General features: G+C 42.9%; 1 protein-coding gene across 3 annotated transcripts in view; it reads right to left on the bottom strand.

The window, feature by feature from the left end:
• Positions 1-1,197: 1,197 nt before the first annotated feature.
• Positions 1,198-23,257, bottom strand: part of kdm3b (lysine (K)-specific demethylase 3B) — a 47,411-nt gene continuing 25,351 nt past the window's right edge. Inside the window, exons 5-25 of one of the 3 annotated variants that reach the window (XM_036127371.1) lie at positions 23,005-23,129; positions 22,240-22,299; positions 19,765-20,460; positions 15,131-16,301; positions 14,825-15,041; positions 14,534-14,748; positions 14,285-14,437; positions 14,081-14,188; positions 12,737-12,864; positions 12,335-12,629; positions 11,985-12,238; positions 11,602-11,874; positions 11,341-11,512; positions 11,130-11,220; positions 9,951-10,081; positions 9,736-9,855; positions 9,394-9,417; positions 4,057-4,196; positions 3,650-3,826; positions 2,297-2,431; positions 1,198-2,182 (exon numbers count right to left, since the gene is read on the bottom strand). In XM_036127371.1, coding sequence (XP_035983264.1) covers positions 2,102-2,182; positions 2,297-2,431; positions 3,650-3,826; positions 4,057-4,196; positions 9,394-9,417; positions 9,736-9,855; positions 9,951-10,081; positions 11,130-11,220; positions 11,341-11,512; positions 11,602-11,874; positions 11,985-12,238; positions 12,335-12,629; positions 12,737-12,864; positions 14,081-14,188; positions 14,285-14,437; positions 14,534-14,748; positions 14,825-15,041; positions 15,131-16,301; positions 19,765-20,460; positions 22,240-22,299; positions 23,005-23,129 — 4,766 coding nt within the window. In that variant the 3' untranslated portion in view covers positions 1,198-2,101. Of the gene's footprint in view, positions 2,183-2,296; positions 2,432-3,649; positions 3,827-4,056; positions 4,197-9,393; positions 9,418-9,735; positions 9,856-9,950; positions 10,082-11,129; positions 11,221-11,340; positions 11,513-11,601; positions 11,875-11,984; positions 12,239-12,334; positions 12,633-12,736; positions 12,865-14,080; positions 14,189-14,284; positions 14,438-14,533; positions 14,749-14,824; positions 15,042-15,130; positions 16,302-19,764; positions 20,461-22,239; positions 22,300-23,004; positions 23,130-23,257 lie in introns of all 3 variants that reach the window. The other 2 variants (XM_036127370.1, XM_036127372.1) reach the window with 2 other exon arrangements.

Genomic DNA, 23,257 nt, shown 5'->3' with positions numbered 1-23,257 from the left:
GTTTCTATTCACACATTATTCTTAGGCTCAGTTCCTCATACAACGAACATCCCATAAAGGCCCCAGGAACTTTCTGTTGCTCAGGATTATTTGTGATTGCCTGGACCGGCCTTGAAGACGTTAACCGGCCTCAGATCTTCCTCTTCAGAGGTGACCAGGTCATGGCATGTTTAGAGTTGCACCAAAGGTCACGCTGCAAGACGCGTTTCGTCACAGTCTCATGTTATAACGAACCTGTTACCAAATTCATTGTTGGACTTGCCAATTGGCATCATTAGTTTGTGTAAATAATACATTATTTTCAGTGAACACTTTCTTCATCCATTTTGCGCTTCTGTCGGTTTCACAATAACTGTGAAAAACTAAAGTCATTTCATAAGAAGAAACTTTAGTTTCATAATCATGATTTGCTGCCTTTTGGTGTCGTAACCTGCGTTAAAAACAGGCCACTTTATTAGGTACGACTTGCCTCAGTTCATGGCTTTAATTGAAAAGGAAGTCAGTCGCATTGAGAGATTCAGGAACTTTGGAGATCACCGAGGATGGATTCACGCTTTCATTTTGTTTAGACCCAATTCAGACCCTGCCATCTTAATGTTGTAGCTGAAATCACGACTTATGGCGTTGGGCAACATTTTTCAATCCCTTTTTTTCCATTTCTGTTGAGCCTGCATGAACTGTGGCCTCAGTTTCTAGTCCTTAGCAGATAGGAGCGTTTCCTGGTGAGGTCTGCTGCTGCAGCCCATCTGGCAATGCAGGAAGCATGACACCGTTGCTTTGTGTGGGGTTAAAAAAAACGAAAGCAGAACATTTAACCAACTAGAATCTAAAAAATAAAAGCCTTTTCCCGCCTTGGCTCATCAGAGAAATAGGCCAAGGAGTGGACTTTTATTGGTTAGTGAATAGTTAACTAGTGACAAAGCAAAATGCTCCATCCTGATTGGCTATTCTCCAACTGATGCCTCCACATAGACCAGGATGATTATTGACAGATTTAAGATCTGTTATTCATTTAACCTGTACAACAATAACCCCCCTGGTTGCTTATCTGATCTGCAGCCAGCTCCTCTGAATGAATAAGGTCGTTAGCACAGTGCCAGCTAAAAATGAAACAAGATAATATGTCCGGCTTTGGCTCTAATTTTCCAACAACAACACAATAAAATACACATTACACAGAACAGGCATTAAACAAAGTTATTTTTGTAAATTTTATTGTGAAAAAAAATCCAACTGCTAAGATCAATATATATATTGATACAATGTTAATGGCCAGTAGTTCTGTTCAGCTGCAAGTGTGACTCTTGAACAATATCGCTGGGAGTCTGTAATTCTTCAAACCCCCCCCCATGAACAAAGACGGGTTTAAAAAGAAAAAAAAAAAAAGAGGAAAAAATTGCCGTCTCTGAAGCACGTCTAATCAACTTGTTGTGTAGGTAGAAAAGAAGAGTTCTTACTCTAAATGAGAGAAATAAGAAAACTAAAAATACAAAACTTTGGTCAGCTTCCCTTGATTGGCTGCTCTGCAAATTCATTTCAGCCACAGACGGCAAAAAAACAATCAGAGGTTTAAAAAAAGAATCTACAAAAACAGGTTAACCTTGCTTCTAAATGGGAAAACGTAAGCATGTCATCAAAATAAGATCGTTAGCCCGGTACTCACATTTTGCGATTTGCTTATATCGTAGCTGAACCTCTGCTCTGAAGGCACGCCAGCTTTTTTTTGTTTTTTTTTCTCTTTTATTTAACCTCCCTTACGCAAACATCTTACATTTACAACAAAACCAAGAGAACACACTGACCTTAAATACAATGTTAATCAAAAAAAAGGAGGGGGAAAAAAAACAAAAACCTTGAAAAACAACTAGACAAGTCTGAGAGTACTGTGTAACAGCGACAAAGGAGTTCCCTCATCGAAGCGTCCATCTGCCCCCTCCCCTCCTCCCTCCCCCCCCAAAATGAAATGTTCTCTTCCCGCCCAAAATTCAGACCTTCACTGCCCCGAACAACAAACACGATCTCTGTACTTTGTACTCTGCAGTTTTCATTTATGTAGACATGTGGCATGTGCTGTGTGTACGTAGTGGAGTGGCGCGGAGGACTACGGGCGAGCTAGTTTAGGTTCGTGGGCCTTCAGTGTGCCGACGGCGTCCTTCACGGCGTGATAGATGATGTTCTTCACCTGAGGAGATCGAGAGGAAAACGCTGCTAGTTAACAAAGTTGAGGAATGGTTTTATTTCTGGCCTGCTCGGGTGTTTTACGAAGCGAATGCGGGGGTCTTAGGTGTGACCCTACCTGTAGCTTGTCTTCGTGGTTTGTGTGAGTCGTGGAGAGGTGCCTGAACTCCTGTGTCAGTCTGAAACAGTGCCTCACGTGCTCAGGAGACACAAAGTCCTCCGCCACCTTGATACAGCTGTACAGATTGTGTACCTGAGAGGAGAAACGCCGCGCAGAGCGCAGACGTGTTATTACCGTACCAGTTTTGTTCGTAAAGCACTTTAAAAACACCCGCAGGACCAAAGTGCTATACACAATCATAAAATACAAACTAGAAAAAGCTGTTCCTGCGTAACAGAGAGTGAGAATGCTAATCTGCAGAATGATTGAGCAGGAGATGCAGAAAACATTGAAATCAGTTTTGAAGAATTTGAAAAAAAAAAATAAGAATTTGAAGGGATTTTAAGAATTTGAAAAATTGGAAGAAACAGAAGAATTTGAAGGAATTTTAAGAATTCTAAAAATTTTTGAAGAATTTGAAAAATTTGAAGAATTTGAAAATTTTCAAAAAATTTGAAGGAATTTGAAAAATTTGAAAAAATTGAAAAATTTGAATTTGAAGATTAAGAACAATTAGAAGAATTGGAAGAATTTCAAGAATGTGAAGAATTTGAAGGGATTTGAAGAATTTGAAAAATTGGAATAAATAGAAGAATTTGAAGGAATTTGAACAAATTTGAAAAATTTGAAGAAATTTGGAGAATTTGAAAAAATTTGAAGAAATTTGAAGAATTTGAAAATTTCAAAGAATTTGAAAATTTTCAAAAAATTTGAAGGAATTTGAAACATTTGAAAAAATTTAAAAATTTGAAGATTAAGAACAATTAGAAGAATTGGAAGAATTTCAAGAATGTGAAGCATTTGAAGGAATTTGAAGCAATTTGCATTGATTTCAATGGGAGCAGCCAAAAAAAAAAAAATTAAAATCGCACAAAAAGTTAAATATTTTAAAAAGTGTAAAAGTTAGCATAACCATGAGATAATGCAGTCATGCCGGGAACGAGCCAAACGTTTTGATACCAAAATTGTTGAAATCGGTTGAAGTATGCGGGAGTAGTTTGACTGCGACGGAATAACAATAATATTAACAATAATAATAATAATAATAATAATAATAAAGAAAAACAGGAAAACAATAAGTGAGAATGCTGCATAGCATTCTGAATGATAATACAAAACTAGTAATAAAATTACAGGAAGTAAAATGTAGTAAAACAAAGTCTCAGATTGTGTTAAAAAGGAAAAGAGACGAGGGAACGCAAAGGGTGTGTAGGGATGTAGCAGCTCAGACAGGCGATGTGGGGCAAGGCCATTAAGAGCTTTTAAAGCAAATAAATGGATTTTATGTGAAGCTATGAAAAGGTGTCTGACCTGGTGTGGCGCTCCGGCGGGGATGAACACAGCGTCGCCTAAGAACTGTACAATGGCCCAGCCCTGGACGCCGTACTCCTCGTACAGTCGGCGTCGGAGCCCCTGGTCCAGGTACCAGCTCTGGTCGTGAATGGGGTCGTGGTCCGGAGGGTTCTCCTGACCCTGCTCTTCTCCCACCTGACACGAATCACAGAAACATTAAATAAAATAATAAAAAATTAAAATGTTTGCATCATAAAAAGCTGTTTTTTTTTATTATAATTACGGTTAAAATAGTATTTGACATTTACTCTGATCATTTTGTCATTTAAATGCGACATGTGCAATTTCTTGAAATTGTTAAGAGCACAATTTGAGAAACGTTGGCGTTTTTTATTTCTCCCCAAACTGATCTACGGGGCGCTAACCTTGCGGAGTAATTCCCGAATCTTCTCAGCGTCCTTGGCTGCATAGATGTGCCAGAGGGCTCCGGGCTTCTCCTTCCCCTCGTGTACCCGCCTCTTCGTCATTTCATCCACGTCGCCCTCCTCGATCGTCGTCATGACCTCTGAAGACCCAAAGAGAGGAAAAAATACAAACAGAAACATACAAGATACCAAACATTCATCAGTAGGCTCTACACGTTACATATTTATGACTGACGTTTCTTCAACTTCAGTCCTTAAGTCATTTTTTGGAAATTCTGCCGCTCATTCTACACGTTAATTGTAACTTCAGCTGATTGAGACTGTTAAGTGTAAATTTTCAGTGAACGCATGATTCAGAAATGCTTTTAGTATCCATTTGTCATACTGTTGGACACAAATGGTGCAGAGTTGTAGTTCTCAACTGGCTCCTCCTGACCCCGTCCTCAGTGGGTTTGAGCACCGCATGCAGACGCCTCTCAGTAAATTACAACAGCATCAAGAAGTTTATTTTACTAATTCAGTTTGAAAAGTGAAACTTGCAAATTAAGGTGAGCGATATGTAAGCACTTATTTTTAGTCATTTTAAGTGGTGTGGGTTGAAGGAAAAAAAATAAGATCCTAAATTTAGTTTCTCGGAAAAGTTGTTTAAAACACAGAAATGTTATGTTATAGCCTACAGAATCAGGACGATGGATGCTAACAGTTGTCCTGCAGGCGATCATTAACGCCCTCTGCAACAAGGACAAGCCAGAGATGGCCAGTGTTACAGAAGCTCTCTGTTCGGCGCGCAGCATCCAAGCATTTTAACAGAAAGCTGAGAGGCAGACGCTGAGATAGAACGGACAAGCAACAGGGATTTATGCAACCTTGAGAGAACCGGGAAGAACAACCCAACCTTAAAGTGTAACTCAACCAAGTATAAATTGTGCCTAAAGGTGCCAATTTAATGTTACTGTGCAATTTTATTTTTGTTTGTTCTGCTATACTTGTCAAACCCGTCTCAGTGCTGCCCTCTTAGGGTTGGCTACAGCAGCTGAATGTTCCTATTGGTTCAAAGGGCAGATGATGTCGTCACAATAGCCCTGCTTCCGGGTATAACAGCATCTAAGTCGCCCCCGTGGCGAGGCAGACTCAGGAGTTTGAATCGCGAGCCTTGATCGCTTTGATCGATAGTATTTAGCGTTTATTACTGCTTTAAATGGTAGCAATGATGCTGCTGCTGATAAGACTCAGGCCCGCTGGGCCAAAAGAAGGAACCAGCGTGGGTACTTGACATGTACACATGCTACCAAAAATGGTTTAATAACCTCTGTATCTCTGTCTTTCAATGGCCAACAAACCGGCCTGACTTGAACCGCATAGAAAATCTATGAAGTATTGTCTAGAAGAAGATGAAACACCAGACCCAACAATGCAGATGACCTGAGGGCTGCTATCAAAGCATCCTGGGCTTCCTGAGCACCTCTGCAGAACCGCAGGCTGATCACCTGCATGGACGCTATATCTCAGCCAGATCGAGCCACAACCCAGTATTGGTTGGGCTATAATATATTGCAGTAGGATGATATGTCTATAGTAAAACTAATTTTAAATAATCCTATTAAAAATCTGAATTTTCTCAGAAACATTTATGGTTTTCATTAGCTTTAAATGACAATGAAAGACCGGTGTCCTGCAACATTCACATGCGCCTCTGCTTCAATATGAGCTCATCAGCGGAGCTTGACTATACATACACTAGCGCATTTGTCCATTTGATTAAGAGACGCATCTAAAAGTTGCAGGACGCCGACCATCAAGGATTTGAGTTTGACAAAACTGATCTAAGTTAGAAAGATCATTCTGTGTATAACAAATCTATATAAGTTTCCCCTTTTTAACCGAATTACTGAAATAAACGTTTCGGTGACATTTTAATTTATTGAGATGTGCCTGCATGCTGTCACTTTTGTTTGTGGTGTGTAATCAGATACTGTCTGGAACAGCAAGATTTGGCTATTATCGTAAAATCAGCCATCATGTGTGCTCCTAGTTGAGCCACATAGATCTCTACAGAGCTGAAATGTGAAGAAGACACCTAGCTTTTCATGTTTTAATGCAATTATGTGTTCTAAGAGCATAAACGAGAACCCTAAAGGGATTCTCTGTTGACAATCAGCAGCTCTAATTTCAGTACTTGTGCTGTTGCATCTCTTAAGTGCCGCAGACGCCAACAGAAGCAGAAGAGAAGCACGAGGAGGAAGAAGATGAGGCACCAAATAATGCTTAGCTCTGAGTCGGTAATAAGCCGTATTATCTGCAGATGGATGAAATGTAGCTGCATTCTGTGGTCAGGCCAGTTGAGAACCACATGGGCAAATAAAAGGACAACGTACAGACTACACAATCACATTTACCGACAACGTTCACATCCACAGCTTACTGTTGATTTGTAAGGCAGCTAAAACTACAGCCCAGCTCATTTAGACTGAACAGCGTGTTGGAAAGAAGTAAAACGTCTCATTTGAAACTAATAGCTTTGTTTTTCAGTGCATATGTTTTTCCTCAACCAGCTCAAAGGCTCTTTAGAACCTGAAACGAGCTCGGAGGAAGGAAGGTGTTGGGATTAGTTCATAAAGGAATATTAAGGTTATGCGTGTTTAAATACGGCCAAATTTCCATTACATGTATTCACAGATTAAACTTCAGCAACCAAAACAACATTAAGTGTAATATCTATCACTACAGGCATGGTGCTGTGGTGGAGGACAACAACTTTACAATTACCAAGCCAAGAATGCCACAACAACGGCTCAACACTGTCAGCTTCAGAACATTTCACTGCAGCTCTCCTATAGTCTTCTTACTCATCAGATCAGCTTCCAGACACCTGAACCTTTGGATCTTTCCACTTCCCCTTGTGCACAAATTGACAGGAAGCAGGTATGAATAATTCTTAGAGATGCACCGATCACACTTTTCTGGCCATTAATTATACCATCTCTGGCATATCTAAAGCTTTGACCTGCGGTTACCAATTCCTTATGAGTTGAAGACGTTTCTTTCTATCCTTCCTGTTGTGAGTGGCCATGACTGACTGATATTAGCAGGTTAACGCACCGTGCCAGAGAGCAGCCACTTTAAAACTGGTCTTTATTGTAATTTTCTAATCAAGGATAAAATAATTACAGAGCTCCTGCTTTAAACCCTCTTCAGTACAAACGAGGTCTTTGTTTGCATTCCAGAGAGAATCTAGATCCTAGAGCTGGGCGATAAATTAATTTCATTGATTAATTCAAATTTACAATTTATTAAGATTAATTTTTTTTGGAAATTCAGGATTTTATTTTGCAGATGCACTAATTGGGCTTCCATGAAGAAAACATCATACAATGCTGAATATATATTTAGGGAAATATATTGTCAAAATGTTGTAAAGAGGGAAAAAAATGTTAATATGAGGCACATTCATTTCCTCATTTACTTGTTTCTTTTTAAGTGAGGTGAAGCCTGTTCTCAGCTCACTGTGTGAAACCACTAGCAGCAAACATTTTGTTATATTTTCATTGTTTACAATAGCAGAGCCGCCATCTTGTTTTACCGCCATGTTTCACAGCTGGTATTTAGTTGCACTTTGAATTCAGGTCAGCTCCCAGACAAAATGCTTGACATTAAAAGGAAAAATTATTTCTTTAATTTATATTTGTTGAATGAAAAGAAGAAATAACAAAATAGATTAATCAGATTTGGTATAATAAAACCCGAGACTTTATTTTTGAGCCACATCACCCAGCCCTCCTAGATCCTTATGTTGACTGAAATTTCCAAAAGATTTTATTAATTGCTAAACAGAGCACATCTGTCGTACTCTGCTCAGCCTTCTTGTTATCTTCTGAAAGTCCTGCTCTCTTTCACAGCCTTAATGACTTGCAGACGCGTCTTGAGACATTCATGAAGCCCTTAATGCTACTTATAATAGCTAACTGTGAGTCTTCTTCGATCGGTAACAGCAGCTGTGTTAAGCACAAAATGTCACGATCGGATTGAAATTTATTAGGATTAAAAAAAACTGAAAATAATCAGATTGTAATGTTTATATGGGCACACAATTAATCGGATCATAGTGTGTTTATATGCACCTGATTTTAACAGGTACTTCCGACTTTGCTAAACTACAAAAACAGTAAACAAAGCAGTATTATACGAGTTTATTTTGTCTTCTGAGCGCCCAGGCTGGACTTGTACCAGGTTCTAATTATGGTTGAAATGTTACTGAATAAATAACTGAGCTCTTTTAATGTTTTGAACAGAAAGGTTGCATAGGGAGCGCCGACAGTTTTGCTTCCCAACGTATTTCTGCTACTCCACATGGAAATATGTCACGTTTACGTTAAGCGCACTCGGGACAGTTTGCTACATCCGGAATAACTTGATCCTGACGAGCGTTTACATGCATGTTGATCGGACACCAATCGGCATAAAACTCCCCTCTCATTTGTGTCAAAGTTTCATTCTGGTTGAGTTTAATCCGATCACAATTTTCTGATTTATGTGCTTAGATAATGCACTTTTATTCTGATCAACCGTTTATTCCAATTAGTTTTCTCCATGTAAACATAGCTGTTGTCCACACACAAAGGTGTTGCAGTTTGCACAACCTGATCAGAGAAAGACGAGGTATCTCTCGCCTGGCCAGTAGCAGGTCAGGAATAATCAAGCTGATGATTCTGATCCGCAGCAGATTTCTCGGTCCATCTCTAATAATTATCATAACACGAACTTCAACCTGGCCAGCTGAGCCTCTGTGAACTTAGTGATCCACATTTCTTTTTCACCAACATACAAAGTTAAAACAATACCCAACTTTCCACGTGTGTTTGTGTTTCAATGTGTGCAAAGAAAGTTGCAAGGAAACAGGAATGCCAGCTCTAGATGCCCTTCATTCAAACTACTCTCCCACAGTCTAAGGACCAGAGCACTGTACACCCAGAGTAAACCACAGGAAAGGACAGCCGCTGTGCAACAGGCTACACCACCTCAGAACCCAGACCAGTCCACTGAATTCACATGGCTGTAAATGTGAGTTGGAACCCAACCCTGAAAACAACATCAGAAATATATCACGGATCTCCAAAAGTTGCCCGAAATTTGTCCGTCAGCTGTTGTTTTAGTTTACATCACAGGTTGCATCACACAGAAATTTACAGACATGCAACAATACAAGCTGAGGGATGGATCCCGGTGCTCTGGCCCCTACTGCACAATAATAACAGAAGGATGGAGCGCAGGTGTGAAAAGGGGGAGTTAGTTGAGAAGAAGGGCATGCTACGCAAGTGATACAACTGAAAGGCTACAGACCTTGGTATCCAGAGTTTTCTGCCTCTGTGAAGGAGAAATTTTGCCACAATGTAAATAAGTGAGACCCACTGGAGGGTGCCTCCAGTGTCCTTTCCCAGCACTTTAACCCTGGAACAGCTACAACCATGATGTCTAACGATAATATACTGGATTTTAAAGCTAAATAGTAGGGAAATAGTGTAAAAATCCATTCTGTTTAGCAACATATTGGTCAAGGAACAATCAACTATTATAGTTAGTTGAGGTGTCTAGTATTAAATGTACAACAAATGAGTGAGAATGTATGCGGGGGGGGAGGAGAACAAATGGACAGAGGAGCTAAGTAGCCTTAAATCTACTGACCTTGCTCCTGGTTTTCTTCTCCATGAGGGATGCCAACGTACACCATGACGTTGACGGCGTCGGACACATCCAGATGGAGGTTAGTGGTTCCCACCTTCCTGTCCTCGGTTGAGATCAGGCCTGGAGACATTGACGGGGGGGGTCGGAGAAAGAAGGTGAAAAGAAATGTAAACTGCAAAGGGAAGAGGCGGCAGAAGTTTCACCAGGCGATTTACCGTAGGCGTTGTACATCTTTGGTCCGAGGTCAGGACGCACGAAAAAGTTGGGCAACCGCGAAGCGAGGTTTAGACGGCCGTCTCTTTTTGTGTACTCGGGCAGCGGAAGATTGTCCATCAAATCATCAAACCTGGTAAAAAAAAAAAAAAAAAAAAAAAAAAAAAAAAAAAAAAAAGGATTATTAAAAAAACTAAATCTTACCAAATGAAATGTAGAGATTGTAACTGTTTTCTAAAATGTATTGTTGTTCTTTTAATTCCTGAAACTTCTATTTGGAGATGCGCACAGAAATCAGTTAATAAAATAAAAAAGCCTGACCAGTCGTGACCCTTGACAGGCCGGACAATCGCATATTAAATAAAAGCTAACGACACTCTTCGGTGTGGACATCGTTACTGAGTGGAGAATACTTAAGATCAGTAACCGTTCATTATCAGGTTTTCAAGAGGAAGCAGCACTGTGTGAAACTATGGAAGAACAAAACTATTTCCCACTACATCTCGATACGTCTGTTCGATTCAGTCTGAGCGAGCGAGAGATTCAGGAGACAACAGGAAGGATGACGGGTTCACAGGAAAGTTGACTTTTAAGCTTTCAACCTCTGACACGTAGAATGTGGGACCTGGAAATGTTGGCCTGCCTTTCACATAGCCAAGAGTTACGTTAATGTAAACTCCTTAGATCTTTCTGACAAATTTATGGTTTATTTGACAAATAATAGACTGCTGTGTTGGACAAGCGAAAGATAAGCAGTAGAAGACATGGATAAAGAGACGGCTGTGATGAGGACGGACACTACTAAACTTGCTCTACCCATTGACTCAACTGGCAACCCAGGAACTCAATTTACCTTAGTTTTAAAATAACTAAACTCTGTGCACCAAATACAAATAATGAATGACAACTCATGGCAGAAATGCTAAAAATACTAAAATATTACACCATATGTTTATAATCATTAAAGAAAGTCAGAATTGGCAAGCTGAAAATCTGACATGATTACAATGGTTGATAACCTGCTTACCAAAAACAAATCTGCATGGCAGTAAATATAAAAAAAAAATCCTGAAACATCTGGTGGTACATTTCCAAATGTTATTATGCAATAGCTAGCATTTTATAGATTTTATATATCCAAAACGTGTGGACTCAAAAAGCAACATGTGTGGTTTGCGCACCTTGTGGGCATCATGTCCCTAAAGTCTTCCCCTGGAGGCCAGTCCTTTAACTTTAACACCATGGGCCGACCGTCGGCGTCTTGCAGCCGTTCTGAAATCACAGACAAAACACTGGAGATGTTAGCCCGACACCAGTGAGATACGCTCTTGTTGCGCTCTTGGTCCACACGGTGCTTTAAACTGATTTGTGAGGGGAAAAAGTAGCACTCACTGGAGATCTTCTCAAAGCCATCCCAGAAGTCTCGCACCTTTACGTCGGAAATGATGGCACAGTTTCTACAGTTGACCAGGTCTACATCCTGGTTTCCAAACTCCTCACTGAACGCCTCGGGCCGCCACAGCTCAGCTTTTAGGCGTTTATCAATCCCCGACACCAGCACAGGCTGCATGAAAAAAACAAAAAACGATCAAGACAACCTTTCAGCCAAACTCTCAGCGGTAGGGATCGTTTCTTTCTGCCATTTTCCCATACTTGTCCCTGCTTCCAGCACTCCCTGAAGATCTTCCAGTTGTTGCTGTTGCTGGGATCCTGCAGGCAAAGGAGCCGCCCATCACAGAGCCAAGAGTGTGAGGTATGTGGTTCCAAAACGCTAAGAGTCATGACGCCGTCTTTGCGGGCCCCCAGCACTCCGAGCTCGCCGCCTTCGGAGGCCGCGGATCGCCGGCCCTCGGCTTTCTTGGTCTCCACAACGGAGGCGATGATGTGGTCCAGGAAGTTCGGGAGGCTGCTCTTCATCTTGTCGCTCTGGACCATGAAATAAGAGCAATGTTGTGAAAGCAGGTCTCTGGAAACGTTATTCGCCAGTAGGTGGCAGTGATATAATTGATAATCATGTCATGAAAACACCGACGTACACTTGATGAGGTAAAAACGGAGGGGAAAGGTACGCTGCTCTCTCCGGGGCCTTGAGAGAGCTTTCCCGGTCCAGAGTTGAGCAGATCCCGCAGGCTGGACCCCTCCGGCTTGGACTGGGTCATGCTGGGTCCGAGTAACAAGCTGTTGAAGAGCTTCGGACTGGAAGGGGGCGGCTTGGAAAGGGCGCTGAGTGAGTCCAGCCCGAAGGGAGGCCGACTTTCTCTGCTCATGATGGCGCGGAGCGAGCCGGACTCTGGAAGAAGACGTCGATAAAAAAGCGAAGCTGATCAAGGAGATCTTTTCTACTCTGAGAGAAAACCCGACTCCTTGCGCTGCCTTTCCTACGTACCCTTGGTGTCATCCTTGGCTTTTTGTGTTGCCAGGTCTGCCAGCCAGTGCAGCGCGGAGCTGTTGCCCTCTCCTGACGGACGGGAGTCCTTGGCGGAGGACTGTGTGGGGTTACAGGGAGTGGATGTGCTAACGACAGAGTTACTGGTACTGCCCCCGCTTCCCCCGCCCCCGCTGTCTGAAGGCGTGGCCGTCTGCATGCTCTCCGTTTTGACTGCGGACGTGTCTGGCTCGGGTTTCGGAGTAACGCCGGCACCAGATAAAACTGTAAGGCCACTTCCGCTGCTGGATGTAGACTGCTGAAAAAGCCACAAGCACAACGAAGCAGACGGGTCAAACATATTTCAAAAAGTGCAACACAAAATTAACCAAAAAAAAGGCAGAGAAATACGGCACAGGGTACCTGTGAAAATCCATTTGGGGCGGTAGGGCGCACTAGTGACTTTGTATGTCGACTGGCACAGGGACAGTTGGCCTTAATGCCCCATTTGCCCCTCGCTGCATGCACCATGTCCCCTATATTATAAAGAGCTGAAGCAGAAAGCAGACAACAGTTGAGATCTTAATTACTTTAGTTTGTGATGTGTAGAGATCCTGATTACTTTGTTCAAACACCCCTTTAAACATGGCAGTAGGTTTCTTCCCCTCAGTTCTGAGCTACAAATTTTCTTTGCACAGTCTACGCGGCAAGATGTTTTACAGCTGATGATTTAAAGTAATCTACCATAAAATACCCATGAGTGCTATAGAGAAATGGGTTTATGTGACTCCAATACATCATATCTACCCTTCTGAGTGGGACGTTCATGTTTGTTTTGGTTTAATCAACGGTTATAAATGCTCAGATTTCACATGAATTAAAGTGACCCAGATGGGGTAAGAATAACGATGGATAAAGTGGTTGTTATAAATGTTTTCTGGGGGGAAAAAAAGGCTTTTTAATCAAATGAGTCAAATTTGGACATTTTTAAATAAACACAATTTATCAAACTACTTCCCATATAGTAATAGTAAATACATGGCCGTGAAAGGTACTGGCAGCCCATTTTCCATATATTGCCAGAAGCATTCGCTCGCCTGCCTTAACGCGCACATGAACGTCCCATTTATAACCCATAAGGATCAAAATGACGTTGTTCCTCCCTTTGCAGCCATAATGGCTTCAACTCTTCTGGGAAGGCAGTTCACAAGGTTTATGAAAATGTTTTGACCATTCTTCCAGAGGTGCATTTGTGAGGTCAGACACTGATGTTGGACGGCTCTCAGTCTCCGAGTCGCTGTCGTTCCCAGTCGCTTCTACTTTGTGATAATACCGCTGAATGTTGACGGGGGAATATTTTCACTACTTGATGGTGGCTCACGTCGTATCCCATCTCGGTACCACGCTGGAAATCACTGAGCTCCTGATAGGCAGGATCTGCAGGGCTAGGTGCTGGACTTTACACACACGTGGCCATGAAAGTGGTTGGAACTGCTGATTTTGGTTACTTGGGTGGGTGAGCAAATACTTTTGGCAACATTGATGTGTTATGATGCATTTTGTCACATTACAATCAGAAACCTGAATTTATTTAATTGGGAAAAGTGGGATGGAAGTGATACGTGGTTCTCTGGGCTTTTAACATCTGAAATGAGCAGCGAGCATCTGAGTCCCAGACCAGCCTGTTTATTTAGGATGCCATGGTGGTACAAAGTAGTAAAAGAGCAAAGTAACCAAGATCTTAAATTTGCAGATTGTTAATTTTACCTGTTCCGGGTATAATTTGTGTTGGCATGAGGTTTTGAGGCTCGTGAGGCTGGCCTTTGGCACACTTTAACCAAGAGAAAACTTCATCTTCTGGGGTTTCGTCCAAATCTAAGGAGCGGCATGCAAAAAGTCAAGCAAAACCAGACTACAGCACAAAATAACTTAAAGCCAAAGCCGTAGTTTTGTTCCCCTGACTCTACCCACCTTCTCTTGGTCTGTTCCTTCGGAGCCGATAGCAGTCCAGACACACCCCGAAGCCACACTTACGGCACACCCAGTGGATGTTGAACAAGGTTGTCTCGCATACGTCGCACATTTCTCGAACGCCTCGAACCGCGCGTTTCCACGCCACTTTCTCTGAAAGACCGCGAGAAACATTCAAAATCACAGGCGGGTAAAAGAAACCACAACAGCTGTCACACCTGAAGCGTTTGGGAGGAGCTTTCTACTCACGGTGCGGTTCCACCATCATCATGGCCTCCTTCTCAGACATCACCAGCTGACAGAACTGGTCTCCCACGTTGGCCAGGATGTACTTGGACGTATCGAGGTCGAGGCCCTCTTGGACTGCCGGTGCAGGCAGCCAGAGACCCATTGCCATGGCGTCGCTCTGCTGAGGACTGAGGAAGCCTTCAACGCGCAGTATGCCTTTACGTGTGAAAGCCAACCTGGTCGCAGGCAGGAAACGCAACGTTAACGGTTTATTCTAATCTAAAGTCGCAGAGGAGGCAATAGAAAACTTACCTTCTGAAGTGGAAGAAACGGCAGGCCACGTTTGGGTCGTCTTCGTCCCCACTGTCGTCCTCGGTGGTCCGGTATTTGCGGTAGCGCTCCAGGCGGCACTCGCGGCACTTGTGCAGGTGGGGAGCCACGCTGATGCAGGAGCCGTCCTGGAGGAAGGACTCACCAGACTGCTTCAGACGCCGCACCTTGCTCTGATCCTTTAGCACAGACTGGCCCACTGGAAAACACAACGCAGCGTTAACTCCGTCACCAACGTAGCTTCTGATGCTGAGAAATGTAAGCTGGTAAAAAACGAACAGGAAGCACCTTTAAAAGATTTGTTACGAGGGCGGCTCTTGGCAGCCGCCTGGACCTTCGATTTCTGCTGGATGGAGCCGTCCTTGGCGGGATGAGGAAGCCCCGCGGGAATCTGGTCTTTCTCCAGGCCCTCCTCGTTCTCGCTGAGGTCCGACAGGTCGCTGTTGGTGCTGGAGTCCGAGTCGCGCTTAGACGACTGACTTCTGTCTTCCAGGCTAAACTTCTGCTGCTGGTTCTGGTCAAAGGACAGAGCGGCGTCTTTCATTTCTCCAGAGCTGCCGCCGCCGCCGAGCATCGGGCAGCCCGACGTAGACGTTGGCATCTCGACGCCTTCTTGTTCCTTCTTCACTGCCATGTCGTTCTGCAAAGTCTGAGCTGGTGTTGGAGTGTTAGAAGAGCTGACTGAAGCCACGGCGGAGGGCGCTGGGAAGGTGGAGGACAGGATACCTTTGGGGGGCTCTGCCATGGTGAACAGGTTAGGCTTGCTGTCCAAAGAGACACCCAGGGTTTGCGGCTCAGTCCCAGTGAGGCCGGCGAAAGGTTTTGGGGAGTTTTTATCTCCGTAAGCCAGAAATGGATTAGATGCTTGCAGAAAAAGGTTCTGGTGGATATCTGAGGAGTTAAACCCAGACTGTAGCGCTAAACCTCCTTCAGAAGTTCCATTATTATTGTTGTTCTTAGTAGCACTCTGGGCTTCAGAGGCCAACCCAAGCCCACCCATAGTTAGCCCGGGACCCCGTCCACCTGCAGATGCGCCCTGGAAGGCTGATGGTAGGTTGAAAGCACCGTTTCCCAGAGCATGAGCCTCAGGCACTTTGGGCTGCTCGGGCTTTTTCAGCCCTTCGGTGGAGGACGCGGGCCTGAAAAGAGCCGCCGGCTCTTTATTCAGACTCTCTGACGCAGCAGAGAAGTAATTAGTGTCCTTGGTTTGAGCCTGGCCAGTTGTCAGGACGGGGCTGGTGCCAGAATTCTGGGTCATACACTGAAAAAAGAGGTTCTGGTCACGCAGAGGCCGAGCTTCATTCTTTGCGCCACTGAAGCCGAAGCCAAAAGGCCTGGCGGCGTCATGGGAAGCGGTGGTGGAGGTGGGAGCTCCATTGGTCTGGGATGTAACATCTCCAAACACAGGCGCTGTGGGCGCCGCCTGGGACAAGCGGAAACTGGGCGTCGTCTTAGGACCCTGGAAATGCAAAAAAAAAAGCAGTGAAAAACAATATTGTGATGGACCTTTGGTCAAATTACACCATACACAGTGCCTTGAGAAGCATTCCTTTCCCCTTGAACTTTTCCTCATAACTAAAACACTAGAAACGTGTTGAAAGATGTTAGGAAATATGTAACTGTAACAATGATATTGACAGATTATAAGTAACGTATATTGCTCTGGTTTTCTTTTTAGAGCTTTAGCATCTTAGCATCTAAAAATAAGGGTCTGTAGTAGACCTAAAGGCCAGTTAGCGTCTATTCAACAAGTCAAAGATCTATCGATGTGCAGAGCTGGACTGCACACCACCAGAAGCATAATATCCAACCAAATAGTGGGTTCAAGCAGTTCTCTGTGATTGCCATGTTGCGTGCATTGTTTTAGCCAATGATGACTGCAATTCAATATATTGTTGAGCTCCATGCAGAACCTCATATTTTATGTATTTCATTTGGATTAGTAGTAATAAAGTAGTAGTGTGTAATTGCAAAGGTAACTGAAAATGAAACATTTGCCTTTTTTCTTTTAAACTGATCCATCTGAAAAGTGCGGCATGCATATGAATTAAATTAGGAACCCTTAACCCTAAGACCCTAGATAAAAATCCAGCGCAACAAACTGCCTTCAAAAGTCCTCTACTTAGTTAGACATGGGTGGCAAATTTCATCTATGCCTAATTTACCCATAATATACCGCTCAGAAAAACAAAAGGAACCCTTTTTAATCAGAGTATAATATCAAAGCAGTGTGGAATATTGATCTGGTTGGGCCAATACTGGAGGTCAGTACATTTCACACAGCGGGACGAAGCGGGAGGATGGATAGTAGCGCGTTTGATTAGCTAGCTGAGCACCTAGAGCCGTTTCTTCTCCAGCAGTCAACCACTAAACCTGTCAGTGCGGCACAGAGAGGGACTGTGACCACCTGCTTAGAGCAGCCCAGTGCATCAAGCTCTGTGTCACATATAAAACAGTTCTGTGTGAAGACGCAGGCTACGTTTACACTGCAGCCTGAAGTGACCCAATTCCGATTCTTTTGCCCATATGCAACTTGGATCTGATCTTTTCATGACAGTCTGAACAACACAGATCTGATCTTTTCAAATGCGACCTGTGTCTGTACGGCCGGGTCGCATTTATCCGACCTGTACGTCACCGATACTCGACAAACGTCACTATTCTGCGTCCTGCTATGCAGAAGCGGGAAGAAAGACGACACCCATAGCGAACTACAATGAGGAGAGCAGTCAATGGAGAGAACTCTCGCATGCACAAGGAGAACAGACAAACTCTAGGCAGAAACACTCTGTGGGTTGATGATTTTCCTTTTCATCAAACGAGGCATCATTTTATTCCTAACACTTTCCATGTCAGCACAGAAATCCAGCAGAATGACCCCTAACCCCCCGTTCCACTTTTATCATGTTACGGTGATTTGGCCTAAAATCAACATCATGATATATTGAGCAGTTCACCCACGTTAAGGATAGATGGACAGTGTTGGGCAAGCTACTTGTCCAGTGTAGTGAGCTAAGCTATCAGTTACTCAACAATAAATTAAGCTTCACTACACAAAAGCTACCACCTATAGAAATATAGCAAGCTAAGTTACACAAATGTGTTAAAAGTAGCTTAACTACATCAGAAGCTACTTAACGTTGTACCAACCTAATGTCAGATCAATTCAAAATGAGTCTGATACACTGGTTGAAACATTTATTAAAGATCAGCCAGTGACCTAACACAGTGTAGACATTGCTTTATGAGCAACATAATAAAATACAAACTGAAGTAATTACTGCTAGAAATAAAACAAAAAGGCTATTTGCCTAGTACAGTACCCAGTACCCTATGAAACAAACTACTGTTATTAGTACCAAATTAAAGGTACTGTGTAGTGTTCTCACTCTGCTTGTTCACTAAATGTTGAAAAGAAATTAAAAGCTAAATAAAATAAACCAGGTCACTTAATAAAGCTGCATTTTCTGTATGCTTTGTATTTATATTCACATGATAATATTTTCAGAATTAATAATAACATTTCTGTTAAAGATTTCATTTATCTTCTGCACCAAGAGCATAAGTAGGGAGAACAAGCAGAGTGAGTTTTGTGTAATATCAGACTTTATATGGAACTAAGCGTTTTTTACGTCACCGCGCGTTCTGGATAGAAACGCGCGGTGACGTAAAAAACGCGCGCTAACGTAAAATACGGATTGGAACTGCGCGTTATTGTACGGACGATAATTTGCCTAATCGGCTTGCCATAAATTCCACTGCCGTACGCATGCGCATGTTTCGATAGATACAGACAGGAGAGGCAAAGTAGAAGCTCGCGCAAATAGCAAACCTGGTTTCATTTCTTAGTTATGTCCTGGATTTTGTAGCGTTTGTGGACGCTACGTCGCTAATTGATCAAAAAAATAACGTCACTACTTGATTCATAAAGCAGCGACGCTACGGTCAAGCTACTGGAAAATGTAGTTTAACTAATAGGACTACAACCGGGTTGTACTTTTACCAAACAGCTTTAAGTTCCATTTTAACTTTTAACTTTTGTTTCTGCTAACTGGTGATTCCTAGACCTACAATTAGCAGAAGTTGTTAGTGAGCTAATTCCTGCTTTCCTTAGATCAACCAGATTTAAGTCTAGTGTATTATATTCAAACTAGGGCTTTCAAACTATTAAAATTTTAATTTCAATTAATCTCGTATTCTATCTTTTATATTTCTGAAAGTATAAAAGCTCATTTGGGAATTTTAATATGCACTTTTGCAATAAACCACACTAGTTAAAATTATGCTTATACAAACACAGATATAAGTTTTATTATTCATTTATTATTTACTCTCTTTCTCAAACACATATTCCTGAGCGGTCCCTAAGTTTGTCAATGCAGCTCGAAGGACCATGTAATGTTAGGTTTAAACACCAAACATCTTATTCAGCAACCTAACATTACATGTGGCGCTACTGCCCATCACTGTAGATGGACAACAACACCTCCCCATCAATATAACTGCCGGTGAAGTATTTTCACCGCCAGTTATATTGATGGTATGATTCCCCTGGACAATCGCAGCTAAATTATCTCTATAGCTACTCGTCCCAACGACACAAATTGTCCTAACAGGGCATATGAGGTACAGTAAAATAATGGTAATAACCCCTTTGGAGCAGCCGCGCCTGTGGTCAACACCATCAAAGACATCTCCGTCACGATGTGCACACTTGCTGACTGCCAGGTGCAGCCTAGCGTGTTTTTGTCATAAATCTTTGCCCCAGCCGGAGTTATGTATCCGGTTGGGTTGGTATACCACATAAAATTCAATAAAACACACGTTACTTCATGGTGACAACACGTAAAAGCTCAAGGCGTATGGATGCTTCTAAGGCAGTGTAATTATCCAGCCAGGAGTAACCGTACTGACTGGCTTACCTCGGTCTGGCCTCCCCAGGTAGGAGCTTTAGGACTGAAACCCATCGACGGAGACAGCGATACGCTGGGTCTGCTGTCTTGTGACCAAGAAATAGTGACAGGCCCCGGGGAAACAAGAGCGGCAGTTTTAGAGTAAGTCGACTGGCAGGTTTCCTCTCGGTCCGGCTGGGGGGACGGGGAGGCCTTTGGAGCTGGAGCACCAGGGACCAGAACTGGCATCTGCCCTAGTGAGGGAAAAGACGTGGTAGAGAAAGGGGAAGGGGCTGGTTTGAGAGGGGGAGGATTAGGCGGGTGAGAAGCGTTGCTGGTTGAGTCCGCCGCCCCTTGGGGAGAGAACAGGCGGCCGTTTTCTTTGACGAGGGCAGGATAAAGGGGCGAGGAAGCATTCGAGTGGTCCAAGGGGGCCGAGGAGTTGGTGTTGGGAGAAGACACGCTTCCTGGAGGAGAGGTTCCCTCTGAGGGGCTTCCGTTTTTGGTCGAGCTGCTCACTCCATCCGAGTCCCCAGCCCAGATACCGACGCCTTCCTCTGGGGTTTTGCTGGAATCCCCGCAGCTTTGGGCTCCTGGGTCAGAGTTTCCTGCTCCTTTAAACCGCTTCAAGTTCAGATCGTCACCGTCCTCTGAGGCGGTCCTACGTCTGCGGCCGTCCCCCTTCATTGCTTCACTGTCCTTCCTTCGCTGTGCGTTGTTACCAGGCTGAGAGGGGAAGACGGCAGGCAAATGTCAGTCTAATACTGGATTCGCAAAACTTACAGCACACAAAATGGGATTTTAGAACATGGGTGCAGACAAACTAGTAAAACAAACACAACCAACAGCTGACGTGAGATCAGTCATGCAAAACATAGATGAAAACTGACTGCTACTGCGCTCAAAAGCTCTGCTGTTTTGCATTTTGTGGTGTTATTTCTAAGTAGTGACACTTATGGGCATTCCTCAAATGACGTCAAGTCACTAAATTCAGACAGAGGTGTCGCGGCGATCTTGTGGTTGTTCAAACAGAAATGCAGGTAATGTTGTCTCTTCAAACAGAGCGGTAACGCTTGAATAGTTTACTAGTATGAGTCAAATAGTGAACAGATTTGCCCTGAATATCGTCTCAGCGGACATAATATGGCAACAGCAAAACATCACTGCTCTACTATCTACTGGAGTTTTGTCATTGATTTTCTAAAACCCTGAAGGATTGCCAAGAAATCTCTGTGTTGGAGCTTGTAACCGAGAGGACTTTACTGTGGAATCGGACCAAAGACACCTATGTGGTCTCTATATTTGGTCGGTGGCAAGGAGCCAACATTCGGTAAATGTTGGCTCCTTTTAACATTTGAATGTCCAGACCTGATTCAAGCGTCGGTGCAGGTAGGCATCGTTTATTTGGCTTTTTCTCTTTAAAACTTCATACAATCCATGAGGGCTGTTCATGATAGCGTCAGTGTTGCACAGTCCACTTAACATCTTTATTTTTTATTTTCCCTCTAAAGGCGCTTTATTGAGCTTCGCTTCTTTCCAACCAAACGCCTTTTTCTGGCTATCTGGCTCTTGTGGCCGCGCTACAAGACCAGGGCTCAAACCCCCCCGCCCCCCACGACAACTATTTTACAAGCAGTAAAAGTCCCAGTGCGTATAAATACCAGCTAAATTTGTGCATTTCTGATGATTAGAAGCGGAGTGTGGTGGTTTTCTTGCTGGTCTTCTGCTTCTTTTTATGGATCTAGTCGATCAAGTGTCTGATTACAGCGGGACGATCGACTTCCCAGCTTTAGAAAAGAAGACGTTTTTAAGTCTATTTTTATCAATAAGTCCTGTAATAATAATTTAAAGCGTAGGTCTGTGATAATATATATATATATTTTTTTTTTTCTTAGTATTGGCTGTAATTCTGTGGGGATTCAGCGGGTTTCTTCCTCGCGTTTGATCAGTCGTGAGAGAGGACAGCCTCTCCTACTTTTCTACCAATACTGCTTTCTTTCTGCTCGTTTTGAGGCCTCTACATTTCAGCTGTTCTAGGCTGGGTTTCTCCATTGAAGCAGATTGAAAAGAAGCCTTTAGGACTTTGTCGTCTTCTAAAACGATTGGTATTGCGGTTGTCGCCGTTCTAGTTTGTACTCTTCTTGTCCGACCATCCGGGAAACACGGGCTGTGCCCGAGGAAATGTGATGTTGTTTGAAGAATATCCCTTTGTTGGATATCGTTCATATTGACAATACACCTCGCTTGGTGTATTCTCAACATGAACGACTAAATTCTGAGTTTATCTTACAACAGCATGATGTTATTATCTTTAGCATCTTGGACTTCTATGAATAAATCAAGAATAAATTAAGAGCGAGTCGAAAACAGCTGTTTACGTCGAACATAACGAACGTGGCAGAGACAGCAGTCCGCACAAGAAGAAAGAAGAAGCAAAAGCAAAGCTGACTGTGTACCATAGACACCCTGAGACTTCCCAGCCCCGCTATTTAATGCCAAGCTTACCTCCTCCTCTACTAGCATGACATGTATCACACGAGGATCCACCATCTGCTTCTCGTTTCCCTGCAGGGTTAGCAAAGACATTAGCGTGAAATCCTTTTACAAATTAACTACTTACAATAGACAGGGTGGAGGGAGGCTTGTCCTCGAATTTAAGTGCTGGGACTAAACTTACAGTCAAATACAACACTTTGCTCATTTGTGACAATTGAAGATAATTATTTATGATTTAAGCACAGTGGGTGAAATTAAATTTACCAGTTAAGTTTATAATCAAATATTAATTTGGGAAATATTAATTTCACCCAACGGCTTGGCCATCGGCCACAATCAGAGTGGCTGATGGGGGAAATAATTACCAACCCCTTCTCAGGAGCTACATCTTGAACGTTACAGGCCTTTACGTATTTGTTAAATGTTAAAAGTTTATGAAAGAGAAATCACTGAAAGACAACTAATGAACACATCAGAGGCCCTTTAAAACAACACGAGAGTGGAAATGTTTGCCTGTAATCTGAAGTAAACTTGTGTTGCAATGACTTTAAGGCTGTCGAGGCAGCTCTGGGTTTACAAGTGGCACCAGATTTAATCACTTTATGAACCTATTCTGTCTATTTTTCCCTGCATCTTGTTGATGATAGAGCTGACATGGACAGAACTTAAATCTGGACTCTCTTGGCGCCAAAATGTAAAACGTCAGAAGTCTAATTTAACAAGAGTACGGATGCCATCTTACCATAAATAAATGCATTTAGAACAAAACGTTACCTTATCCAGCGTAATCTCCATAACATGTGAGACAGGGTCATGCTGCGAGACAAGTCCAAAAGCCCAGCACTCTTCAAACTCAGGCTGGTACACACGGACCCTGCGCCCCTGGATGCTGAACGAACCTGATAAGAGCAGTGAGAATAAGATTAAATAATATAAATGGTATTATGGGAGCAAATTCATTTTACCGCAAAAAAATAAATAAAAAAATCATTTGTGCACCAGTTTGCCATTTTTATTACTGCTTTAT

Source organism: Fundulus heteroclitus, chromosome 23 (genome assembly GCF_011125445.2).
Source record: "Fundulus heteroclitus isolate FHET01 chromosome 23, MU-UCD_Fhet_4.1, whole genome shotgun sequence".
NCBI classification, from domain to species: domain Eukaryota; kingdom Metazoa; phylum Chordata; class Actinopteri; order Cyprinodontiformes; family Fundulidae; genus Fundulus; species Fundulus heteroclitus.
Note: the sequence above shows the minus strand (reverse complement) of the source record. Positions and strands in the feature narration are given on the sequence as shown.